General features: G+C 42.1%; 1 protein-coding gene across 5 annotated transcripts; it reads right to left on the bottom strand.

Annotated features, from left to right (window-relative positions):
• Positions 1–108: 108 nt before the first annotated feature.
• On the bottom strand, positions 109–22,775 carry arhgap17b (Rho GTPase activating protein 17b). Of its 5 annotated transcripts, none has more exons than XM_083977486.1 (21): positions 22,396–22,775; positions 18,134–18,173; positions 12,682–12,786; positions 11,881–11,957; positions 11,593–11,704; positions 11,164–11,240; positions 10,924–11,026; positions 10,448–10,516; positions 10,194–10,275; positions 8,847–8,974; positions 8,136–8,247; positions 7,972–8,053; positions 7,716–7,796; positions 7,244–7,357; positions 7,065–7,156; positions 5,858–5,996; positions 4,736–5,032; positions 4,001–4,122; positions 3,510–3,923; positions 2,023–2,074; positions 1,246–1,384 (listed from the first exon to the last, which is right to left on the bottom strand). In XM_083977486.1, exons 1-20 carry the CDS (start codon positions 22,446–22,448, stop codon positions 2,067–2,069), a joined length of 2,307 nt encoding a protein of 768 aa, XP_083833612.1. In that variant the 5' UTR covers positions 22,449–22,775; the 3' UTR covers positions 1,246–1,384; positions 2,023–2,066. The 5 variants fall into 5 exon arrangements, with proteins under 5 accessions (XP_083833611.1, XP_083833610.1, XP_083833614.1 ...); XM_083977487.1 differs by having other exon boundaries at positions 1,270–1,384; positions 2,029–2,074; XM_083977485.1 differs by having other exon boundaries at positions 109–2,074.

The following is a 22,775-nucleotide window of genomic DNA, read 5'->3' as shown; positions in this document are numbered from 1 at the left end:
AAAAACAGTTAAACATTGACAAAATGATGCTGACAACAGTGTAAAATGTTGAACAATCTTTTATTAAGAGTAATGATGCACTGTATGATGCAGTATGTGCAGAATAAAAACACCATAAAAATGCTGAGGGAAAAAAAAACATAATCAAAGAGCTGAAAAATACCCAAACAAAGTAAAGATTGTCAGCTGCAGTAAAAAAAAAAAAAAAAAAAAAAATTATACACAAAGAAGATTTCAAATTTTGGTTGCATTTGGTTGTAGCTGTGAGCTTGAGTGGGAATCATCACTGAAAGAATATTTCATTAAAAACAGTTTCTAGTAATCACAGCAAATGTGACAGAAAAATATCCCTTTCACAATAAAAGCTAATCTTTGGGCTATTTTTAACTTGGTGAATCAAATCTGCTGAAATATAAACAAATTAAAATGGGAAACAAATTTTACTAAATCAAATGTTCCTAAAGGCAACTGCATGTTATATTGCACTTTTGCCAAAATATTTGGTCATTAACAACCTGAATACAAACCGAGCAGCTTTGCATTTGAATTTAAATTCCTTTGGCCTGTAGTCTTGTCTTTGGTCCTTTTATAATATGGTACTGAGGTGTGTGTGTCGATTATATAAAAGCCCTTCTCAGCAGATCATCACATTTAACCAGTCGAAAGTGACACATTGGAAAGTGGTGAAGAAAAAAATGTCTTTAGTATGATTCTGTTTCGCGATAAATAGATCATCGGTGGCTGGCCAACACTCACACAACCTTGCTGCCGAATAAAAACGTGCTAGTCATTGGGTCTGTGTGGTCAGACCTGGTGCTAAAACTAGATTCACAGGTCTCTTCAGTATCAAATGTGCGATTTTAAAAAAGAAGCAGAGGGCAAAGTGAAAGCTCTGAACGCTTCACCGGGTCACTCTGAGTTCAGCTCCTATATTGACGAGGTTATATGTTAAAGTCCCATTAGACTTGTGTCTAGAAAGACTATGCAGGCAGGGGTCATGTGGTTTGGACCAACACTGTAATAAGATGAGGCTTCTCTTTTGAGTCAGTATAAAAGAAGAAAAGGCAGCCATTTAAACCCCCTGGGATCATGTGAGAGGAGCACGAAGAGCTGCAGCGAACTGGTGCATTTTGGATTACCTGTCTGATTCTAAACATTCAAATCTGGACCAGCTGAGAGGAGGGGGATTTCCATGACGGCCATCCCTTTTTTTGTTTTTTTTGTTTTTCTTCTCACAGAGCGGTGCTTTCCGCCTGGCTGTCGGGGTCTAGGGGTGGGTCTGGGGTAGAGGCACGCTCTTGACCAGCAGAGCTCTCTGCCTGGTGGTCCACAATCACCTCAGGGACGAGGGCTCGTCCAACCCCCTTTAGGACCAGGCCTCCCTCTGCACAGGACAGTTGGGGAAACCAGTCAGGAAACACATCAGGGCAGACACGTCTTAAAACTTGAGTTCAAGCAAACACATGCACACACACACACAGTTTCAAACTGTGGAGTGTGCACACACACACGCACACTCCACCTTTACACACTCAGTAAGACACCAAGGATCACTCACTTTATCAAATCTAGTCAATAGTATGTATGGAGTAACATTTTTAGGGGTGGAAGCAGTTCTTAGAGACTATCCTTGGTGTGTTAATTTTTAAATGTTGCACATTTTCTATACACATCTGCTCCAGACAACACTGCACACAGAGTAAGAGCACACGGTCTGTTTAAAGTCTGTTTAGTGACATCTTAGAGAAAACTGTTAGCAGGCATGAGCCATCCAACCTCAGCGTCGGGGATGGTGTGGAAATAACAAGCATGTTAGTATGGTTGGACAGCAGGGTTAATGTGCAGGACAAAGATAAAAACACAAATTCCAATGCAGATAGACATGTGTATAGAGTATGAGCCTTGCAACAAATACACACTAGAAGGAGAAAACCGCTGTGCTCTTTGTTTCCCCCACACAGACACACAAACATGCAGTGGACACAGAAGCGAGGCCAACGCGTCAGCCAATCAGATCCTTACCATTACCTGCCTTGCAAAGCTCATCTTAATGGCAGGCTGGCAGCTCAGACATCTGCAATATTTACACACATCCTGTCATGCTTCAGGTCACCACAGTTACATTTAGTGTGTCAGGCATTAAAAGACAGTGAAACCAAAAGCCAGATAGCTAAATATAGTGATGCCCCATGAGGACCCTGAAATCACTCAATACTGAACTGAACACAGTATCAGCAGACGACCAGCCCGTGATTTCAGTCGTTGCGGTGACTGTGCAAAGGCAGCATGTTTAATTATGTTAAATGTCACTGAAGATGTGCTCATTGGTCATTATGCTCTGTAATTCATCACATGTGGAATTACAAAAGGCTTTCAGTGAAATATCCACAATACCACTGCATACAGAGTGAACCGTATTTTGCTTTATTCTTTGGCTGTCATCATCTGTGGAATGTAACACACCCAATTTACTAAGGCTCTGAAATATAATTCGGAGACCACTTCCTCTTTTCTGGAGTACTTACATTTTTCTGCAAATTTATACCTACAGTATCACAATCATTTTTTGATTAGTTACTTTGAAGACTAAGATTACCAACACAAATTAGGTACAGATCCCTGCTGGTGGAGTCACAAGTCGTATATAAAGTTATTAGGAAGTAAGTAGTGATTAACACCTGACTGAATCAACAATTGTAATCCAATAATATAATACATTTTCTTATGAAATTATCCATTATACCTAGTAAATTCTTCTTTTTTTTTGGTCCTAAAATTTTTTGAAGCTTTAAACTTTAAAATACATGGTATTACAACTATCACTTGAGATCTAAGTACTTTTTCCACAAATGTTAGACCTTTAACTGCAATAGATTTATTCAACAACAATAGCTCTTTAGTGCTTTGCAGACAATATTATATTTAAAATATGTATAAAATATTACAAGCTGCTAAAGTTAATCAACTCAACAGTTTTTCCAGCAATTAATTAGCCTAATTTAAATTTATTCTTAAAATGGTTCTTAACGGTAATACAATAATAATGTCCTGATAATACATTTGATTGAGCAGGATTTTAATTTGTCATATATCTTTCAATTGTGATGTTTCAGTAAAGGATCTGATGTAGGTCTGAGTATATCCTGCTCCATTTGAACTACATGAGTTTCCACTGGAAAAAATTTAATCATACAGTAAAAATGTTGTGCACACAATCACACACACACACACACACACACACACACACACACACACACACACACACACACACACACACACACACACACACACACACACACACACACACACACACACACACACACACACACACACACACACACACACACACACACACACACACACACACACACGGGGGGTGGGGCTTCTTCCATTGAAACTTGTAATAATTTCCTTCATTGCTGCTGCTTGGTGTGTCTTCATTTTCTTAAATCTGATTATAAAATTATTGAAAAACAGGATCCATGAGAAACATGGGACAAACTGTTTACCTGTTATGATCTTGGAGGCCGTGCTGCAGAGGCCGTTTCCACTGTCGTTCGCCGCAGGCTGTGGGGGCGGTGGCATGCTGGGACGGGGTCGTGGCTTCGGAGCCGGCCTAGCGGGGCGAGGGAGAGATCCAGAGTGGTAGGGGGACAGCGGGTTGGAGTGGAGTCCATCGTGAGGCGGAGTGTCCGGAGGGGTGGGAGTGCTGGGGGGAGAGGGCTCTGGCTCCCCCTGGGCCTGGTGGGGTTGCGGAGGCTGCGGGGGCGGGTGGCTCGGGGCGTGGATTAGGCTGTCTTTGCTGGGGTGGCGTCTGGGTGTGATGGGTGGGTGATGAGGGGAGCCGGGCGTCTGGGTGTTACTGGGATTGGAGGCGAAGGGGCTGGCCTGTTTTGGCGGGGCTGGGGCTGGCTTCTTGGTGCCTTCAGAGGAAAACATAATTATCTCATGATTTAACATTATTAATGTGTCAAATATACATAATGTAATTTTGTCTCACCTCTGCGGACCATGTGTGGACTCGGCCCCCTGGACCCACCCTGTGAGTGGGGCGTTCCTACTGTGAGATGAGCTGAACCATTCCTCTGGGGAGGTGGGGTGGACATGAGTTCACGGGCCGGGCTGTGGAAATACAATAAATCCAAATGTTAATCCATCAACATGGTATCTACACTCTACATTCAACAAGCAAGTGATGCACCGGTGCACGAAATCATGCATGACATAGAGAACAAACTGCACAAACGTCCATTCAAAGGCTAATTACATGAGATAAAGGTTATTGCATGAAGAATAAATCAAAGAACAACTATAAGACACATGTAGAGAAGAAGGCGCAAGATCAGAAGATACGTTTGTTTAAAAAGACCGAACAGAAGTTGTGGTAATGTGTTTCATGCAAAATCAGACAACGGCAAAAAGACAGGAAGGAAGGGAGGCAAGCATGTTTTTAAAAATAGAGTTTGGTCAATCATCACAACAAGCAGGGGGAAGGACAAAATTATGTGATTTTCAATGCATTACAATCTTAATTTGTTAAAATGAAGCCAAATTAAAAGCTGAGGACATTGTTATACATATGATTTTCTATTTTAAGACTTCCAGTATGGGAACTGTAAAACTCAAAAGACCAATCAAACACATGACAAACACAGAGGGTGGGTAGAGCTCCGGATTGGCTGATTGGCTGCGAGCAGGCGGTGGAGTATTGCTGCGACCTCAGCTCGCTCCTTACCTGCTCTCCTCTGCGCTGAGCTGGGTTACAATCTGAGGGTGCACTGTAGCTACCTGGGCCCCACCACCCAGACCACCACCACCACCACCACCACCAGCAGCAGCAGCACCAATGGCGCCCATGCCAGGCTGCTCAACCTCTGCAGCTGGGGATGGAGCCTGGGGCTCAGGCTGGGAAGCAGCCCAGGCTTCCAGAGGGGGCAGTGGGGGTTGGAAGGTGGGTGAGGTTAGCTGTGGCTGCTTTCTATTTACAGTGTTGGCTCTACGTGGAGCGGGCTCCGGCTGTTTGTTAACAGTGCTAGGGAAGGGGGGAGAGGGGAGAGAGTTCAGGAGGGCAAACCACACGCCATCAGACAGAGTGAAGGAGACCGAGAGGGAAAGAAAGACAGCAAGAGCAGAGACTGACAGAGATGGTGCGAGAGACAGAAAGAGACGCCACTTCCTGAGTTCAGTGAAACCAGTGAAGAAAGAAGAACCCAAAAAGACATAAAACCACATGACAGTGACCTTTTTAAATAGAACAACTTTGAGCTGCAACATGGCTGCAGGGGACAGAGGAGACAGATGCTACACCGTACAAACAAAATGCAACAGAGGAAGCCCACAGAAAACATAAAACCAGCAACCTACAGTGTGACGTAGGCTTTAATTGGGAAAAAAAGGCGATAACACAAAGGAGTACAAAGGAGTAACACAAGAGAATTAAAACTCTAGACAAAGTGGTATCCCAACAATATTGAAAACTGTTTGCGTGTCATTAAAATGTATGAAAGAGAATTGCTTTTTCATCATGCTCTGTACCGACCTATAGGAAAACAACTGATTAGCTTGTGCTGAAATCACCTGAACACAACAATACTGTGGAGGAAAAATTACAATAAGCATCATTCCCTTCTTTCATTTAGTAACTGGAGTAATGGGAGCTACATTGGACTAAGGCACAGCTTTGAAGTCTGGGCTGGGCAGATCTTCAGTGGGCGTTTCAGTGACTGTGATGGACTCGTCAGCCACTACATAGAGGGCTGACACGGCCGGGCCCCGCGACTCCTGCCTGCTCAGTGTCTTGGGACGGGACGGGAGGGTGAGGGGCAGGCTGAGGCTGAGGTTGGGGCGAGACAGGTACCTGTCTTTACGGGGAGTATGACTGTCCCCGTCCTGCCCCGCTTGGCTGCCGGGGCGTTTCCTATCCAGGCCGGGTTCTGGGTCTGGGGTGGCTGGATGGGTGGGCATGGCAAACATACCCGACACATTGAAATCCACCTCTGAAAGAGGAAGAAGCAAATACAGAAGATGATTACCGGTAATATTAATCAATAATTGTTGTCTGCCTAAGAATTAATTTTAATAACTCTTCTTATCTTCTTATCTTTTTACTTTTTAGCTGGCACCATGTCATGAACAGGTCAAATTCTTTGGTTCATTGCATGTTTAGTGCCAAACACACTGAACTTTGGCAAAATTTCCTGCTAAATATCAGCATATTAACATTCTCACTGTGAATGTTATGGTGTCACATTAGCACTCGGGAATTTGCTAAGTGCTAGGTTTAGCACAGCTGTGCCTGGCTTAGTTTAGCCTTGCACAGCTTATGACTAGTTTCCTAATACTTCCCAAAATGCGGTAAAAGACAACTAATATTCTTTCATGGAATACTGCATTTCTGCTTTTCTTACTTTAAAGTGAACTCAATTTTTCTGGTTTTAATTGTTAGCGGGACACAACAAGACATTTTAAGGAGTCACTCTGAGCTCTGCAATTGTAGTTGAGCATTTATTGACTATTTTCTTATGAACCATCCACTATCCAGAAAATACCCAAGATTAATCCAGAATGAAAATAATCATTAGCCATGTCTTCATGAACTTCATCTAAACAAAGTGAGTAAATGCATTAATAATGTAATGATACAGCACAGTCCATAGAACAGGGGTCAAATACACCGTGGGTGAAAATTTTAAAATTGGAACAAGTCGAGGGCCGGACTGGTTCAATGTTTACTGAAAACTTATTGAAATGACCATATTGCACATAATGAACCTGAAACTAACAAAGCCTGTAAGTTGCATTTAAAACAACAACAAATCAGTTGCAAATACAGTATGACTCTGTCTACAGTCCGTCAACTTATGGGGGCTTGCCGACACGTGTGGACTTCCACGTGCCTTCAGTCATATCAAAGATCCTGTAAATCGTCTTTGGTCATATTTCGCAGTAAGAGGTTACACAGGAGACTGACAGTAGTGCCACTTATGCAGCAGTCCAGTGAAAGAAGGTCAGACGACAAACAATGGCGCTGCTATAAAAAAAAACATCAAGCAGAGGTATTTTACCTTCAGGGAAGAACCAATCAGCATGCTGGATAATGGGCTCAATGATTGCGACCACATGGACAGACGTAGCTGCTGCCATCTCGGCCAGTGTCCTGAACCACAGTTTAGAGAATGATCAGTTAGCTTGATAGACACGAGCTTCATTTTGTGTTCAGGTGAACAGTGCACAGGGTTTTTACCCCTCTGTCTTTGCCCAGAGCAGGTTGGGTCCCAGGACTATGGCGATGTTGCTAGGAGTCATTTTATTAATGTCACTGTCCTGAGCCAGCTTAGCAAGAAATTTCACCAGATACCTGCAACAGATATTGTGTTATTAAAATCTCCAAGAAAGTACAGCTTCAAATTTATCATGAGACCCCTTGAAACCCTGGCTCCAAAGCAGAAACGACCGCTCTAATGAGATGTTTGATAAGGCATCAGAGTGGCTTACAGCAAACTAGTTAGACTGGTTTTTGATTATTCAACAGGTCTACAGTATATCTGCTGCATCAATTATGAAAGTGAAAAACAGAAGTGAAATCAACGCTTTACATTCAGTTCTGTTACTGAATTTAGAAAACGCAGCCTTAGACAACAAAAGCGCGTGTTGCCTTTAACAATAACAACGGACTAGAAAAGAAGAGAATAGAATAGAGTCTGAGATGTTCTTACCTGAGGTTGGCTTTGTGAGTCTTTGGCAAACGGTCACATGTCACCCACAGGGCCTGAAGCCTCTTATCAGAATCCGACACACTGGAACCACACACACATTTAATATAACCTCGTTACATAACATAATCAGAATATCTGAAGCAGCCTGCTAGCACACGCTATCTGAGGTGTGTGTTTACTGCTTATTAGCACAGAGTGAATGTGTCTTTACAGGATATTAAAGAGCAGTGTCTCTCTGTGTGTGTTGTCCTCTTACTTGGAGGCCTGTAGCCACTCGTCGTACAGGCCAAAAGTCATTAGAGGTTCAGGAAGTTCCCTGAGGTAGGACTTTAGAGCTCCTGTGTGTAAAGAGGGAAGCTATGAGAAAATGATCTGGACCAGATGGTGTCACTTTCTGTGGATTTGTAGAAGAGTTTGTACCAGCGACGGCGTGGGGATCAGAGTAAAATTCTTCGAGCTGCGAGGTTGAACAGTCCAACGCTGCTTTGAGCTTCTTGAGCTTTGAAGCTCCAGCAGCTATTCTGAAAAGTCCCTGCAACGACAATGAGAATGTAGAAAACAAAACGATAATTTTTTTTTGTTTTTTTTGTTGACATTTACAGGTGACTGGTTTCCATCCTTGATTTTAAAGAAGTAAGTCTGGGCTGGCAGAGGGAAAGGAGAAGTCATGCAAGCAAAAGTGGACCCAGGCTAAGAGACAGTCAATAGAGGAATTGTTTTTTTTTTCTACAAACAGAGATGTGGCTCAGACAGACACACGGCAAGAGTTTTGTTTCCATTTATAAACTTGTCTCAAATTGTCCACCTTGGGGAGTCTAGTGATTCGGTTACATTTAAAGGGTGTAATAGTGAACATGCTAATGGATAACAGATGCCCACACACACACACACACACACACCGCTTATTCCTGCGCCCCAAGGCAAACTGACCACAAGTTGGCCACGGATGTTTCCAGACTGTACGTGCCATCGTTTCAATAGAGCCGACCACATGGCCCACGGTTCCCTCCAGCTCCAACACAGTGAAGCAGTGATGTTTTATGGGTAAATGTTATTCCAAATTCTGGGTCAATAAACCCTCAACTTTGCCCTTGTTTAACAGTGTTTCTCTCCCCAGGAGGGTGTCCGTACCTCCTCCTTCATGCCAGTTTCCAGAAGCATCATGACACAGGCCTCGAGAGGCAGAGCGATCTCACGGTTACTCTTCTTCAGGTGCTCCTCCAGGGCCGTACCAAACGCTGGCTTCTCCGTCCAGGAGTCTGGGTGAGAAATAACTCATCAGTGTCTTTACACCAATCTAATTAAATTGACAGTATTTCCTGTCTACTTTGCTGTCGCCTTGTGTTAAGTCGTCATGTATACATGCAAAAAGCCAAGCAGCCTATACAAATCCAAGAAATTGTCCTACCAGAAAAAATGTATGCAATGTTTTAATCAAAGATATCGATTAGGGTTCTTTTAGTTAGTTTAAATTGTTCTCTCTTTACTGTAAATATCAATACAGTATAGTGAAGTAAGTAAAGTACATTTTATTTGTACTGTATAGCACCTCTCAGAGATAAGAATCACAAAGTGCTTTACAGCAGAGAACAAAATTGATACCAGTACATTAGGATACAACAAACAATGTTACGGAGATCCAGACAGCAACACAAGCCCGAGAGAGCACATCAATCTGAGTTGAAGGCCTGTCTAAAATATAATGCCTATCCATTCATTTATCATTTTTTGGCTTTGTTCTTCTTAAGTCATTGTCTGGTCAACGCTTTTTTTGCTCACCACTAAAAAGCCCTGTGGTGAGTATTTAAATCCCTTTGCACAGTGAAGCTCCTCATGATTTTTAAATTAAAAAAAAGAATAAAAAAATCTCCTCATCCAAAAAACAGCCTGCAGGACCCTGTGGACACTTCACAAACAGTTCCAGCAGATGTGAAAGTGGTTTGCCCCTGCACTGCCACAGTAACTCCAATCTGATTTAGAAAAGTTACTTCAAACTCACAATATCAATCTGTCAGAACTCAAACGTCTCAAGCTGGTAACAATTCACTGAACCAGAGCATGAAAAAGCAGATACATAAACAATGGAGCTCTAATCCTCATTTCACAGAGAAGAAAATGGAGCTTTGTGCCGTGTTGAAGGAAATAAAATCTTCACATCATGAATAGATTTAAGAGTTAGAAGCTTTCCTTTGCACTCACAAGAAAGGTACAAAGTTACTGTATCTACTATTGACTCCTAATAGTATTCACGATGACACTCAATTGCAATAAATAGCTATAGTGTGAAATGTTCTGCAGCCGGATGGGTGCAACCCTACAAGCCATAACAAGCCAGAAAACAACAGTTATTTACAATGCTCCACAACACATGCACAACATCTACCCTGGGGTTTAAAGATGATCTAAACAAGAGGATACATAGATCACATATTCATCATGTTTGAATATTAAGTAAAAGGCTGTCTCCTGTCCTCTCACCTTGCTGCATTTGGATTGTTGGTATAGCTGCCTCCAGAGCTGCCAGAGACCTCCTGTGGTAGTCTGCCTGGGCCTCTAATAACTGGAAAATATAGACAAACATAAACACAGGTCATATACAGAATTTTTCCATACAGTGAAACATGCTTTCTTACAGCACCACCGATCTATGTGGTTACAGTTAAACAGGCCATATTTGCATCACGTTCCCATTTTAGTCCCGAGTCATTCAAACTGAACTGAGGCGCACTCACCATGACATAATAGCGTGCATACTCTCCCTCTTTTGAGGCAAAGTTATACATGTCTGCTGAGAGCTGGTCCTGTGGATGAGAACAAATATTATATATATAATCCTGTATATTTCCATACATTGCAAACAGGGTGGCAACCCTATACCCTTTCATTAAGACACAGATGAGCTCCAGATGTCAAAGCAATGACCTCTAATTACATACTCCTAATAATGAGCATAGCATGTTTGTTCCTGATCCGCTGCTGCTACAAGGCCTTCTTTGTTCAGCCACTTCATTAGGTATGATCCTAACCTGATGACGAGACCTCGGATGGAATGTACAGCTATTAGTTAAAATATGTCTCCATTATATGTTGCACATACAGCGTACCTACTGTAAACCTCCCTAAGTGGTTTATACTGGAGTGTGACACCATTATAAATTGTACTGTGAGAAGTAAATGTAAGAGAACGAGGGACAATCTAAAACAATACCTTGCATTGTTCTACTTTATTCAGAGACTCGTCCATTTCGTCTTTGAGTGAATCAACCTTAGCTGCCATGGCCTGGTTGTTGGATTTTGCTGCCTGGAACCACCTGCAGGCCAAGAAATTATTTAGACACTTATAGGCATGAATGAAGAGAGAATGAGTATATTTTGTGCAAAAAGGACAATAATTATCAAGAAATATAGACTGTACTGGCCACTATATGCTGACTATAAGCAAGTGTACCTTGTTTTGGCAGAGTCATAGTCCAGAACCAGCTTGGCGAGTTGCTTCCTCTGTTTCATTATGTTGGGAATATCCACCTGTGAGAGAAACAGGGAGGATCACAGTATGAGAACATCCTAATGTGCACTTTACAGTCAAGCCTGGGGAAAAAAACTCTCCTGTGATAACATTTCTATCAGTATGAATCATGGAGAATAGTAATCTAGCACAAAATGATGCCCAGAGCCTTGTTGAATTTGGCACAGTGGTGAGACTGAATACAGTGTTGTGTGTGAGTCTGAGCAGGGTAACTGAATGTTTCAGCCAAAAGCAATTTGTCTTAAGACACAAAGCTGGGTTATAAAGTGTGTTTTTTTTCTCATGGTGTCCTAAATGACAAAATTATTCATCACTTAAGTGCAACAAGGATGAACTTGTGTGTGTCTTTACCTCGGCCAGCTGGTAAAGAGGATCCAGGATGTCTCTCTCAAGCTGCAACTCATGCTGCATCAGTTCAGTGGCTAACCTGTTCTCTGCCTCTCCACACACATCCATCATCTTGCTGTTCATGCAGACACATACAGGAATGAACACAAACACGACTGTAATCACTACTTTTCTTACAGTAAGAAAGATGTCAATGAAACACAAAGATAAACACTCTTTTCACTCCACTGATCTCATTTAATGTTGTTCAATAACTGAGGTCACATATGATATTTAAACTTCCCGCCTTACCCAATCAGACTCTCATCTCCCAGCTGACCTCCTCCCTCCTGCATGGCCTGGGATAGTGACGTCAGCGGCAGCTTTTTCTGCGAGCGAACCAGCAAACACAAGTTTAAGCTTAATTATAATAAGGAAAAAACGACAGAGGAGACAACACCCTGTGTCATACTTTCTTTGTCTGTTTGTTTTAGCCTGTTAGCTTTTCTGATTTGGCTTCAGCTAAACTGTGAAGAACAAACAGCCCAAAGACAACACAACCATCCACATCTGGGATTTAGGCAGTTAGATAATGTTGATTTTGCATGTGCTGCTGGGGAATTTGCTCATTATAGCGACGTCATATGTGCAGATGTGTCAAACTATGCACTTTTAAGATGATTTAAATGAGAAAGTGATGAACAGCATGATAAAGTAGCATAACAGTGTTTCCTTCCTAGGAATGTCTAATCTCATCTCGTAGTTTATTGTTTGTGTGTGTGCATGTGTGGTTGTGCCTGTGCCTGTGTGTTACTGGGGTTGGTCTCTTAGATAGTTATAACGGAGCTGGCAAGACGCCAGTGTTGAATATTTGTGCCCTGAGTCCTGCTCATATCTTGTGTCTTATGTAAGAAGAGATGCTATGTGCTCATACCACAAGATAGCAGGTCCTTGTTAATACTGACAATGTTGTCACAGTGATTCACCCTTTTCTTAAATCCATGTATGACCTACATGCATTATTACATTAGAGGCTCTTAGGCAAAATGTAAAAGCTTTACTGCTGAATGAAAGTGAGAGAAGAGAAGACAAGAGAAATCAAGTGCTTCTTACATGTCTCTTTTCAGTGTCTGTGCCGAGTTGACCCTGCAGACAGGTGACCAGCCTCTTGTGCGTGTTGTGCGACACCAAACGCACCAACTCCATCCGCCTCTCGATCTGTGTTTGCAGATGAAGACACAAAGCAGAGACATTATGGGCCACTGTGAGAGAAGCGTAGTAAACTGATGTAAAAGCATGGTGAATGAAAAGCGTGTAATGATGTATATCATCCCCTCAGCATACGTGTGCAGGTTTTCCTGTCGAACAGAAACAAACCAGCTGAAGGCTACAAATCAAAACACAGATACTGCACCCGAGCACATCCATCTCTAAACTTTCCATCCTGCTTGTGTTATTGAAAGATGGTGGAGGAAGTCTGCGCTGTTTGCCTTACACTGTTGCACACTATTACAACAGACAGCGCTGACGGCCAGATGGAACAAGTCACGGTGGATGAATAGCACAGACTGATAGATTGTGATCTGTACTGAGAACAGGGAACGCTGAATTATGAAGACTCACTGCTGAGATACTATCAGAGAAAAAAAGATGCATCATTCCGACTGCTGCAGGCCTGACGGTGGCCTCACCGGCAGGTTATTCTTCACCAACAGGTATTTTTGGGTCCTTACAGCTGGATTTGCCTGGTTTTTTTTCACCTAACCATAGGCAATGTGCATGTGTAGGACCACATGCCACTTTTTCTCTTCTGAAAAAACTCAGCAAGACCTTTTAATCAATATAACAGCTACCTCACTGTAGGAACTCACTGGAGCAAACAAGACAATAATATGCACAAGGGATCTCTATGGCTACGCAAATGGAGCTGGCAGCCAGTTGTGACCAAACGACTGTAACAGAGACAGTGACTATTACGATAACATCTGTTTACTTCCCAAACCATTTAATAAAATCAGTATCAAGTGCAATAGCCTACTAAACCTGCAGCTTGCATTCTTCAGATAGTTTATCCTTCAGTTATTAATCTCCTTTATCAATTCATTAATTTATTTAATTAGATTTCCCTCACCCACAGCAAAATGTACCAGATTTTACATCACCCTACCAGTGCCTCGTATCATAAAACACAATTCATGGAAAATCAGTTGATAAACTACTTGTGGATAAAGTAACCACAGCAATATAAAAACCATGCAAATCATAATACCTCATGACGCTGATGATTTGCAAGATTGCCCACAAAGGCCTGATACAAAAAGTAAATACCACAGTGTAAACAGTATGGTGAATTATCTTAAGATTTCACAGTGTCATCATATTAGTCAACCCCACAATTCACCATCATCATTAGAGGTTTTTGCATATAAAACATTTATGATTTCAGATCTTCCCTGAATGCACCAGTAAGAAGTGTTCAGTCCCTGCTCCCTGTCCCCTGTGATAACTTGACAAATAACAGGAGACAGACTTCAAATTTGAAGTCTCATGCTAAAGAACTAAAGAACCATGGAGGTTTTACATTGAGTGAAACATTTATGACAACATAAACACCAAAAATGTAGCTTGTTATTTTAAAAGTGAAGTTTGTTGTAGCATTAGTGACACGTTGATGGTGCACCCAACTAGCTGTCTCGCATCTAAGTATTCACTTCCTCTTCCTGTTTCAGTGTAAACATCCAGTTGTGTCACTACATCTAAAGACCCCTCGTGTAACTGCCTGATCCTGATCTTGCTGTTACTCGTCTTCTTCTTCCCTTGCTTTTATCCTCACTAATTTGCAGTTCTCGTAACGACATGACAAGCTCTCGCTCACACACAAACTTTTGATCCTCCCTCTCCCTCCCTTCTCTCCTCCCCCTCTTTCTCTCCGTCTCTCTCTCTCTCTCTCTCCTGCAGCTAGTGCTCCAAGCCAGACCACAGCTGGACTTGGCTTCCTCGCCTGGATTCAATTGATTCGCTCACCATTCAGCTGATCCTCAGCTCTGATTAATGCACAGACATTTAGCTCTATCTGGTGACGACTCGATTGGATCCAGACTCGGGACGCTCGGTGCCAAGAAGGAGAGAAAGAGAAGTGAATGCCTGCAGCGTGGGCGGCGTGGCAGACTGGATCCACTGGGTGATCGCATTGTCTGTGTCGATGGAAAGAGTTTACTTTGATTCTGCACCAAGAGACCCTCAGTGAATGTACAAAGAATTACATTTTGTTGTCTGGTTCACACAACTGATATCTGAGAGTCTACATACTGCTCTCTGCAGAACTTGTCCACTGCTTTTTTTTTTTTTTTACCCTTGTTGTAGGTTTAATACAAAATATCTGTATAACCTAATTCTAATATCATAAAAGAAATCAGATGATCTGGCCTTGGGGGGAAACTCAATTAAGACGAACTCTGAGCACACAGAAATGCGCTGGCAAACTGAAGTCATAGAGCTGAAGAGATAAAAAAATAAAAAGCAGGACAACTCCCTGATCATAGGCACCGACAAGCGCCTAGTACACTTCGACGATTAACAGAACAGAGACAATCCCTTCCTCCCACCTCTCCAGTTAAGGAGCTGTCCAAAGGTTTACAGGCATGTTCCTGGCATTTTTTTTTTTCACACAAAGTAATGAAAGCAGCGAAGACAGCAAGCAGGCGACCTCTGACCTGCTGCAACAAAAAATGTGGAACGTTTAGTGAGTCATAGAGGAACAGGGGCGGGTGGATACAGTTTTGTTTTCTGGCTTTGAGCTGCTTCAGCGGATAGCTGGGTAACTGAGGGACTGGCTGACGGATTACTAGCTGGCTGACCTTGTTGGCAGGACGGCTGAAAGTCTGGCTAGCTGATGATGGAGCAGAAACAGGATCAAGTAAAAAAGTCTAGTGGAAAGTCATGTTTTTGTAAAAGGAATAGTTTGACATTTTTTGGGTGGCAAATGTGCTTCTTGGCCGAGAATGATACTGATACCAGTCTCGTATCTGTATGCTTATGAAGTTACAGCTAGCAACTGGTTAGCTTAGCTTGACACAGGGGGAAAGAGCTGGTTTAGCCCTGTCCAGACAACGTCCACCAGCGAGCACCTCCAAACCTTAGCGATATTTTTATGTGCTTACTATTTGAAGCATACCAGGCTAGCAGTTTCCCTTGTGCCACAGTCTTTACGCTAAGCTAAGCTAAGCTACCTAACTGAAGGCTCAGTGACATATTTATGGTAGAGATATGAATCCTCTTACATAAGGCTGATTTAGAAAGCTAGAAAACATCCCATAATAGACCACAATCACCCTTTAATAGACCGATTATGTGTTTGCCTCACAGTTATCTGACATCTACCTGTTTAACATACAGTTTTAGATAAGTATAGGCCACTATCTGCAACAATAACAGCCCACTGTGTATCCAAAGTTGTATTCAAATAAGCTACTGACAGGAGAGACCAGTTCCAGCCTGACTCTCTGCAGCGTGCGGACAGACAGGCAGCCATACAATCCAGTCTGACAGCCTCCTCAATCTCCCGCTGAGGCAGGACGTGTCCAAACTAGATAAATGCCTCAGCCAATGCAAAAAAGAAAAAGAAAAACTATGGAAAAATGGAAAAGAAAAGACTACTACAATACCATGGAAATCAGAGTGTCAAATTTCATGTTGGACGGTTCAGAGATGGGGGTGTGGGAGCGTGTGGGGAGGGGGGAAGGAAAAACTATTCTTTCTCTGCTCATGTTTGGAAAGAAGAAAAGCCTTTCCAGCTCGTGTGATTAAATCAAAATGCTGGTACTGATTCACTGGTGTATGAATCAGGAAAATGCAACACTGTAAACAGGGCCGTGTAAGTGACTGACTGCCTGCAGTGTGCGCTCTGACTGACTATATCATGTTTTTTTCGTAATTCTGAAAATAAACCACAGAGGTTTTGACTGACATCTCGGAGCGCAAGTTGTTTTGCAAGAAGACATCCACAGCCACTTCCACTACGCTGATCGCCTGACAATCACATTCCTCAGTGAGAGCTGGAGCTGGAGGAATGTCTAACGCAGCACAAAGCTCCTGGCCTTCAGGACAAGGACCAAGGACGAAAGAAAGCATTCTCTGGAAGGGTTGGGTCAGTTACTGCTCTGTGCTTTTATGACCACGATATACAGTGTATGGCTACATCTAACTATTTCCACTGTTACAGAAAAAAGGCTAGAAGGTTTATCATGATTGCAGCAAAAAAACTGTATAGGTGCATTTATTATTATGCATACATATATCAAGAGAAATCCTCATTTTGCTCACCTAGTTTTGTGTGTTACTGTGGGCAAACCACATGCAGTTCATAGTTCACTATTGCTTGTCATAAAACCCTAACCTCCATGATTGTACAAAGATCGCTGAAAGCTTTTACCTTCTCTTTCACCTTAACTTTCCTTTAAAAGCTCTTCTCTCCTGTAAACATGCTCCATCTTTTTCAGCTTCTCATGTGTTTACTCACACTCTCTCCCTAGGAGCGATCTCAGTTTCACTAGCCAGTAAACTCCCATCCCCCAACACACACACAACTCACTCTCACTGCGCACAGCCCCTACATCCAGTATGACTGCAAGATAACAGAACATTGCCAGGGTTTGCCTTGAGTGGAAAACCATGAGGCACTTCTCCTGCCGTGCCAAACCTCTGAGCTGGCGAGGCATAAGTGAATGAAAGACTCCCCAGTAATGTTTTAATACCAGCAGTTGTACTCCAAGTCTGCAGAGCCACTTGGCATCAACAAGCTGCTAAGGCATGATGGCTTTAACAGAGCCTATGAGGAAAACTTGTAAGTCCTTCGCTAACTTCCGAATTTTACTCTCGCGGACAGTGACCTCTAAAAAGATACCGAAGTTTAAAATAACGTGGTTTAGACAGTAAACAGGACACCCGCCATGACAGAAAGATAATGAATCTCAGAATCACATTGACCCGTAAACATCTGCGTCTGCAACTGTGGCCACAAATGCAGCTGTAAAAGAGGCGACAACGCAGTCACAGCTCACTGCTCAGTGACACACTGGGTTTCATGGTTTGGTGTGATGAGAGAAAAGTTTGAAAAAACGAATTACATAATTACTTTATAGGTGTAAACAGAGTGTTTTCAAATTCTTATCCAAAAAATCCACATCACAAGCAGACCGTATTTTCAGAACAAGATAGGCTACTTAACTTACTAACGTACATGACACTATTAAATCTTTCGGCCTTTATGTGCACATTTTTGTTTAAAAAGTGAAACAAATCATAAACAGTCAAATTGGTAAAAAAAAAAAAAAAAGTCATTGACTGAACGTGTGAATTCCTACACAACCAGATTTCTAAAGTCAATGTGGTGAATGTAGCTGCTAAGTTTCATTTTGCAAGTTGTAGCCACATTTACAGATTCTGTAAAGAATGTATTTATTAATATATTAGGAAACAAGTTTTTAAAGGCCCCTTCAAACCATTACACTGCTATTTGTTTTGATCGATGTGCATGAACCAAAATGAAGGAGAAGTTTATATTCACCTGCAGGAGGTCATCACTCAGCACCTCGGTTTTCTCAGCCCTGTACAGAGGAACACAAATATAGAGCCAAAGGTCAAAGACTGACAACAACTAAACAAACATGTGAAAGATGAAACACCATACACACCATTAAGATTTTGTACAATTAAGACAATGAAAGGACAGTATGCAAGTACACAAATAGCTTTCATTTGAGTTTGAATGAAATGAATCGACCATGTGGGGCATTTGGACACGCGTCACCCTCTCAAAATGCTTCACAGTGACATATTGTGATGCACTTTTCTTAACGATTACACCTTCTGTTTCAACTAAACAAGACCAAACCTGTTGTGGAAAACAGCTGATAAGCAAAACAGTCTATCCAGCCCAACCTGTCAGCAGTTTGCACTATGTGTGCCTCAAGCAAAAACACACAGTGATTAACACATACATTCCGCAATAAAACATCATTACATGAGATACTTGTTAACAATATGAAATGTCTTAGAGAAGCTCAACATGTATGCACAGATGCAGAAGACCATCACCACTTCACTGCCCGTGACTGTTTTCTATGATGGACCAGTCGGATTCCTGTCCGAACACACACACTTCCTGTTGTGTCATCTGCACCTGGTTTGTTATGGCAACAGAAGAAGGTGTGTGTGTGTGCAAGTGCAAGAGGGTGGGAGTTGCCAAGTGGCTTGTTGATGCCTTAAAAACACCAAGCACAGAGTCCGTAGGAAACAGAATTCTATGACATCACTCTGCAACTTCTAGGAAATGTGTACGAAATGCCAAAATCACAACATCTGAAATTAGACACACTTATTCATACGTGACCTAAAACTCCCATTGGAGGATTTTTTCCCCCCATTTCAGAGTCAGAGACTAATCATTGTTCTCCATTTCTTGGCTTGAATCCTGCTGAGCCAGTGATCCCGGCAAGCGAGCTCATTACTCACCCTATCAATATTTAACAAATACACCAACGTGCACATGTATTACATCTCCACACAGAAATCCCAGAGGACTTCCTCCCTCGCTCTAGCAGCGCCGGTCCACGCTATAGATTGAAATCTCACAGGGATCAATTAACCCTCTCCCACACAAAGAGTTATTACCTAATACTGTTGTAAGACTCAGAAATAAGATCCTCACAAGTTCCACCCTCCACATACAGGCTTACCTCACCAGAGCCTGAAATATCCTCACTGTTCATTGAAAATGCCTCTGGCTGCACTGCTGTCTCTGAGTAGAGACTATAACGGAACCGGTCAGAAATTCCAGGTGACAGCAAATGTATTTTAATCTTTGACAAAACCTGATCATATACGATGCAACATAATGGTCTCTTATAATTCTGCAGACCGTCTTTTTCATATATGTGATCAATGATTTGCTGTTTAGTGTAACAGTTTCAAACCTTATTTGGTAAACTCCAAACAACTTGATGGCAAATAAAAAAATGAATAAACTGGATTAAGCTTCTTTTATTTTTATTTTTGTGATAATAAATTCAATTTCTTTGGCTTCAGGACTGTTGGCCACAACAAACAATTACACAAGAAAACAACAATAGTTGATCAAATAGTCCCAGATTTAAATCCTAATTTTGTCAGACAATTTTTTCACTAATTCTTTGTCAAGTTATACATTTGGTAATATTTGTGAACTTTGGCTTGTTTTCATTTCAAAGAAAAACATGTTTTGTCTTTCAAATTAAAGGACTGCCCAAAGTAATGGTATTTAATTGTCGGTGCCGAGTCTCCGGCTTTGCCTCAGATGATCTAAATGATACCGACTCCTATTCTTGTGGAGTTGTAGTAAAAAAGCAACTGGACTTACTCAGCACCGACTCCTACACAAAATAAACTGTTAACTTCTTCAACATACTCAGCATCACGCCCTGAGCAACAGAGGATGTTTCCGTGCATTCTACTTGATGTTTAAAACGGTATTAAAGAGGGATAACAATGGGTGGAAATAAATCACTTCCACGTGGCATCAACACTAAAAAGAGCTGGCAAATAAAAGAGTTATTCGTACTACAAAAGTCACCGTTTGTTACTTGAGCAGTTCAATAAAGGCTGAGATGCACACAGTTTACCATCAGATGCCATCTGCAACCAGAATACTGACACACTCCTACATGATCCCATTACACATCAGGCTATGCAGGCTCACCCCTGAAGGAAAAGGCTACATGAGCAAATCTTTAGATTCCAATCAATATTGAATTTGCATTGATTTGACTGGAGTAGCTTTCAGCTCAGCTCCAGCCAGCAGCTTTTGTACTAAGAATAGACTTCGACAAAGCTGGAGCCCAGACACTGGAAGAAAACCTGCAGCAGAGCAACACAGACAACTGGAGCACAACAGAAACTGTACGATGACCAACATTCTGTGTGAAGATGGACTTCTGCTGCCTGTAGGAAAATTAACTGAGAAGAGAAAAGTTAAAGCTCTGTCTATGGTATATTCATATCTTCAGAAAAAAGCTTCACTGCCTTTGTTTTAATTGCAAATCAGTGTTTTGTTAAACTTTGTTAAATGGTAAGTTTATCTCCATAGTATAAACAATTCTACCCTGCTCTGATGTATCATACTGCAACTACATATGTAAATCAAGCTGCTTCCTCCCTGTTAATCACATGTAAATCAAACTGCTTCCGCTTTTCTCTCTCTCTCTCTCTTTTAAAAAAAAAAAACAACCCTCTGTGACTACGTGACGTCCCCAGCCCCGCCAACTGTGTCCCCGTCAACAACTATGGAAATGCTTACTCCACAAAAACCCTCCATGTCTGGCCCTTCCTGTGCCAAACAGAAAACCACATCATCACAAACTGCCGTGGGGGGAAACAGATTCATTGGTTTGTTAACTGGATATTAAAAAAAAAAAATCACTGGAGTTCTGTTGTAACATTTAGCTTAAGTTTCACGTTTGTCTGAGTTTAATTTGCCTTATTTGTGCTGCAGGGTACCTTATGACTTTCACAGACATCGATGAATAATATACATCATCCTAAGCCTGGGACGTGGTGAGGAGGAGACCCCTCTGACCCCAGGATGCAAGTTTATACCGTGTCATTACACTGACCGACTGTAGAATTTCTCCTTACCCATCTTTAACTGAACATGCTACTGCTAATCCCAGACATTTATTTTCTAACTCCCACTTTTTTTGTTTCTTTTTCAGTGCTACAAACGGTCCCCGAAGACCTCTGGCATGTTACCCAGCAGTGATCCTCAGTGGGTGTGTTCCTGCAAACACTTCTACCTCCTACTATGCAAGTGTCATTCTGCTCAGTGGAGTTTTATTGCTCTTACAACATATGGAGGAACGCACTGTATGTGAGAAATCAAAGGCCAGTGCCTACAGGGTGTTGGCTGGAAAGTCATTTTACGTGGACGTCATCTGCAGACACCATTAATGCAGTAATGACTGGAGACATCATCTCTGCCGTGGCTGCTGATAGAGGAAGGGGCTGGAAACCCCTGTGGGGACAGAGATGAAGGGCGAGGAGAGGGAGATGGTATAGATATCATGTGTGGGGTGTGGGTACGTGTGTGTGCGTGTGCGTGTGAACTGTACTCCAGTATCACCACACCAGGAAACATGTATGTGTGCACCTTCTAGCCCACAACTGCAGACATTTACCAGCAAACTGAACTACAAAGATAATAGAGAGAGGAACGGCTTCCAATAAAAACTGAGCTATTTAGTTTAATCTATGTACTAGTCTGTATTTATTATATTTTGTCAGTATTGTAGTTATTATAGTATTGCTGGCTCTGCCATTTTAATTTTAAAGGTGAGAAGCTTTTCTTTGTCTCATCTAAGAATAAACTGATTAGTCAAGAAAACAAGTGACAGATTAATCACTAATTGAAAGAGTCTTTAGGTGTAACCTTAAATCTAATACAGGCACTAACACAGTTACCACAGCCTCTCCATTATCTATATTTACACTAAACATTAATAACCAGAGTACACATAATGTGGGCAGCTGCAGTTTCTTTTCGACATCACTAAGTTGCAATCTTCCAATCTACTTTCCTAAAAACTTGACAAACTCTGCAGGTTACACAAAAACGTGGCTGAGCCCTTTTCCGCCGACACCGCCCACAATAAGACGGCAGATGACAATGGAGGAATGCAACAAACTCCACGGCTCTGACTAATTCTGAAGAACAACATCAGTATTGTTGTTAATGAGTGTTTGAGTGACAACAACAAGCAACAATGCCCGGTGTAAGTTAAAAACACAAACACCCACCTTCCTACAGTCTGGTTGGCGAGTTGCCTCATGCGATTGAACTGTTTCTTCATGTTTCAAGTTTCCCGTGTTTCTTTACAAGTCTTTAAAAAAAAAAAAAAAAAAAAAAGCAGTGAGCGCTGTCGTTCATCCACCGCGGATCCAAAAGTTTCTCTACGTCGCTGCCATTGTGGCACGAAGGGCTGCGCTCCGACCGCCTTTCTTTACGCACTACAGCTGGACGGTTCTCCTGAGTGAACCCGGTGACATTGGCCGTAGCTCTTTGATAAAGCCCCCCCTCAAAGAGTCTAAACAGAGAAGTCGAGTTAACACAGCCACTGACAAGCTGCAAACTCCCCCATCGCCCCGGCCAGGCTCCGAGATCCTGTTAGATTGACTGA

The sequence above is a fragment of the Trachurus trachurus genome (genome assembly GCF_905171665.1).
Source record: "Trachurus trachurus genome assembly, chromosome: 8".
Taxonomy (NCBI): domain Eukaryota; kingdom Metazoa; phylum Chordata; class Actinopteri; order Carangiformes; family Carangidae; genus Trachurus; species Trachurus trachurus.
This window is presented reverse-complemented; position numbering and strand designations above follow the sequence as displayed.

Excerpts from the sequence above, each read along its gene's own strand:
- arhgap17b (XM_083977484.1), bottom strand. The coding sequence starts at position 22,448 with ATGAAGAAACAGTTCAATCGCATGAGGCAACTCGCCAACCAGACTGTA. Across the intron at positions 11,958-12,681 it reads CAGACACTGAAAAGAGACAT|AAAAAGCTGCCGCTGACGTC; the intron begins GTAAGAAGCACT and ends GTTCGCTCGCAG. Across the intron at positions 8,975-10,193 it reads AACAATCCAAATGCAGCAAG|ACTCCTGGACGGAGAAGCCA; the intron begins GTGAGAGGACAG and ends TTTCTCACCCAG.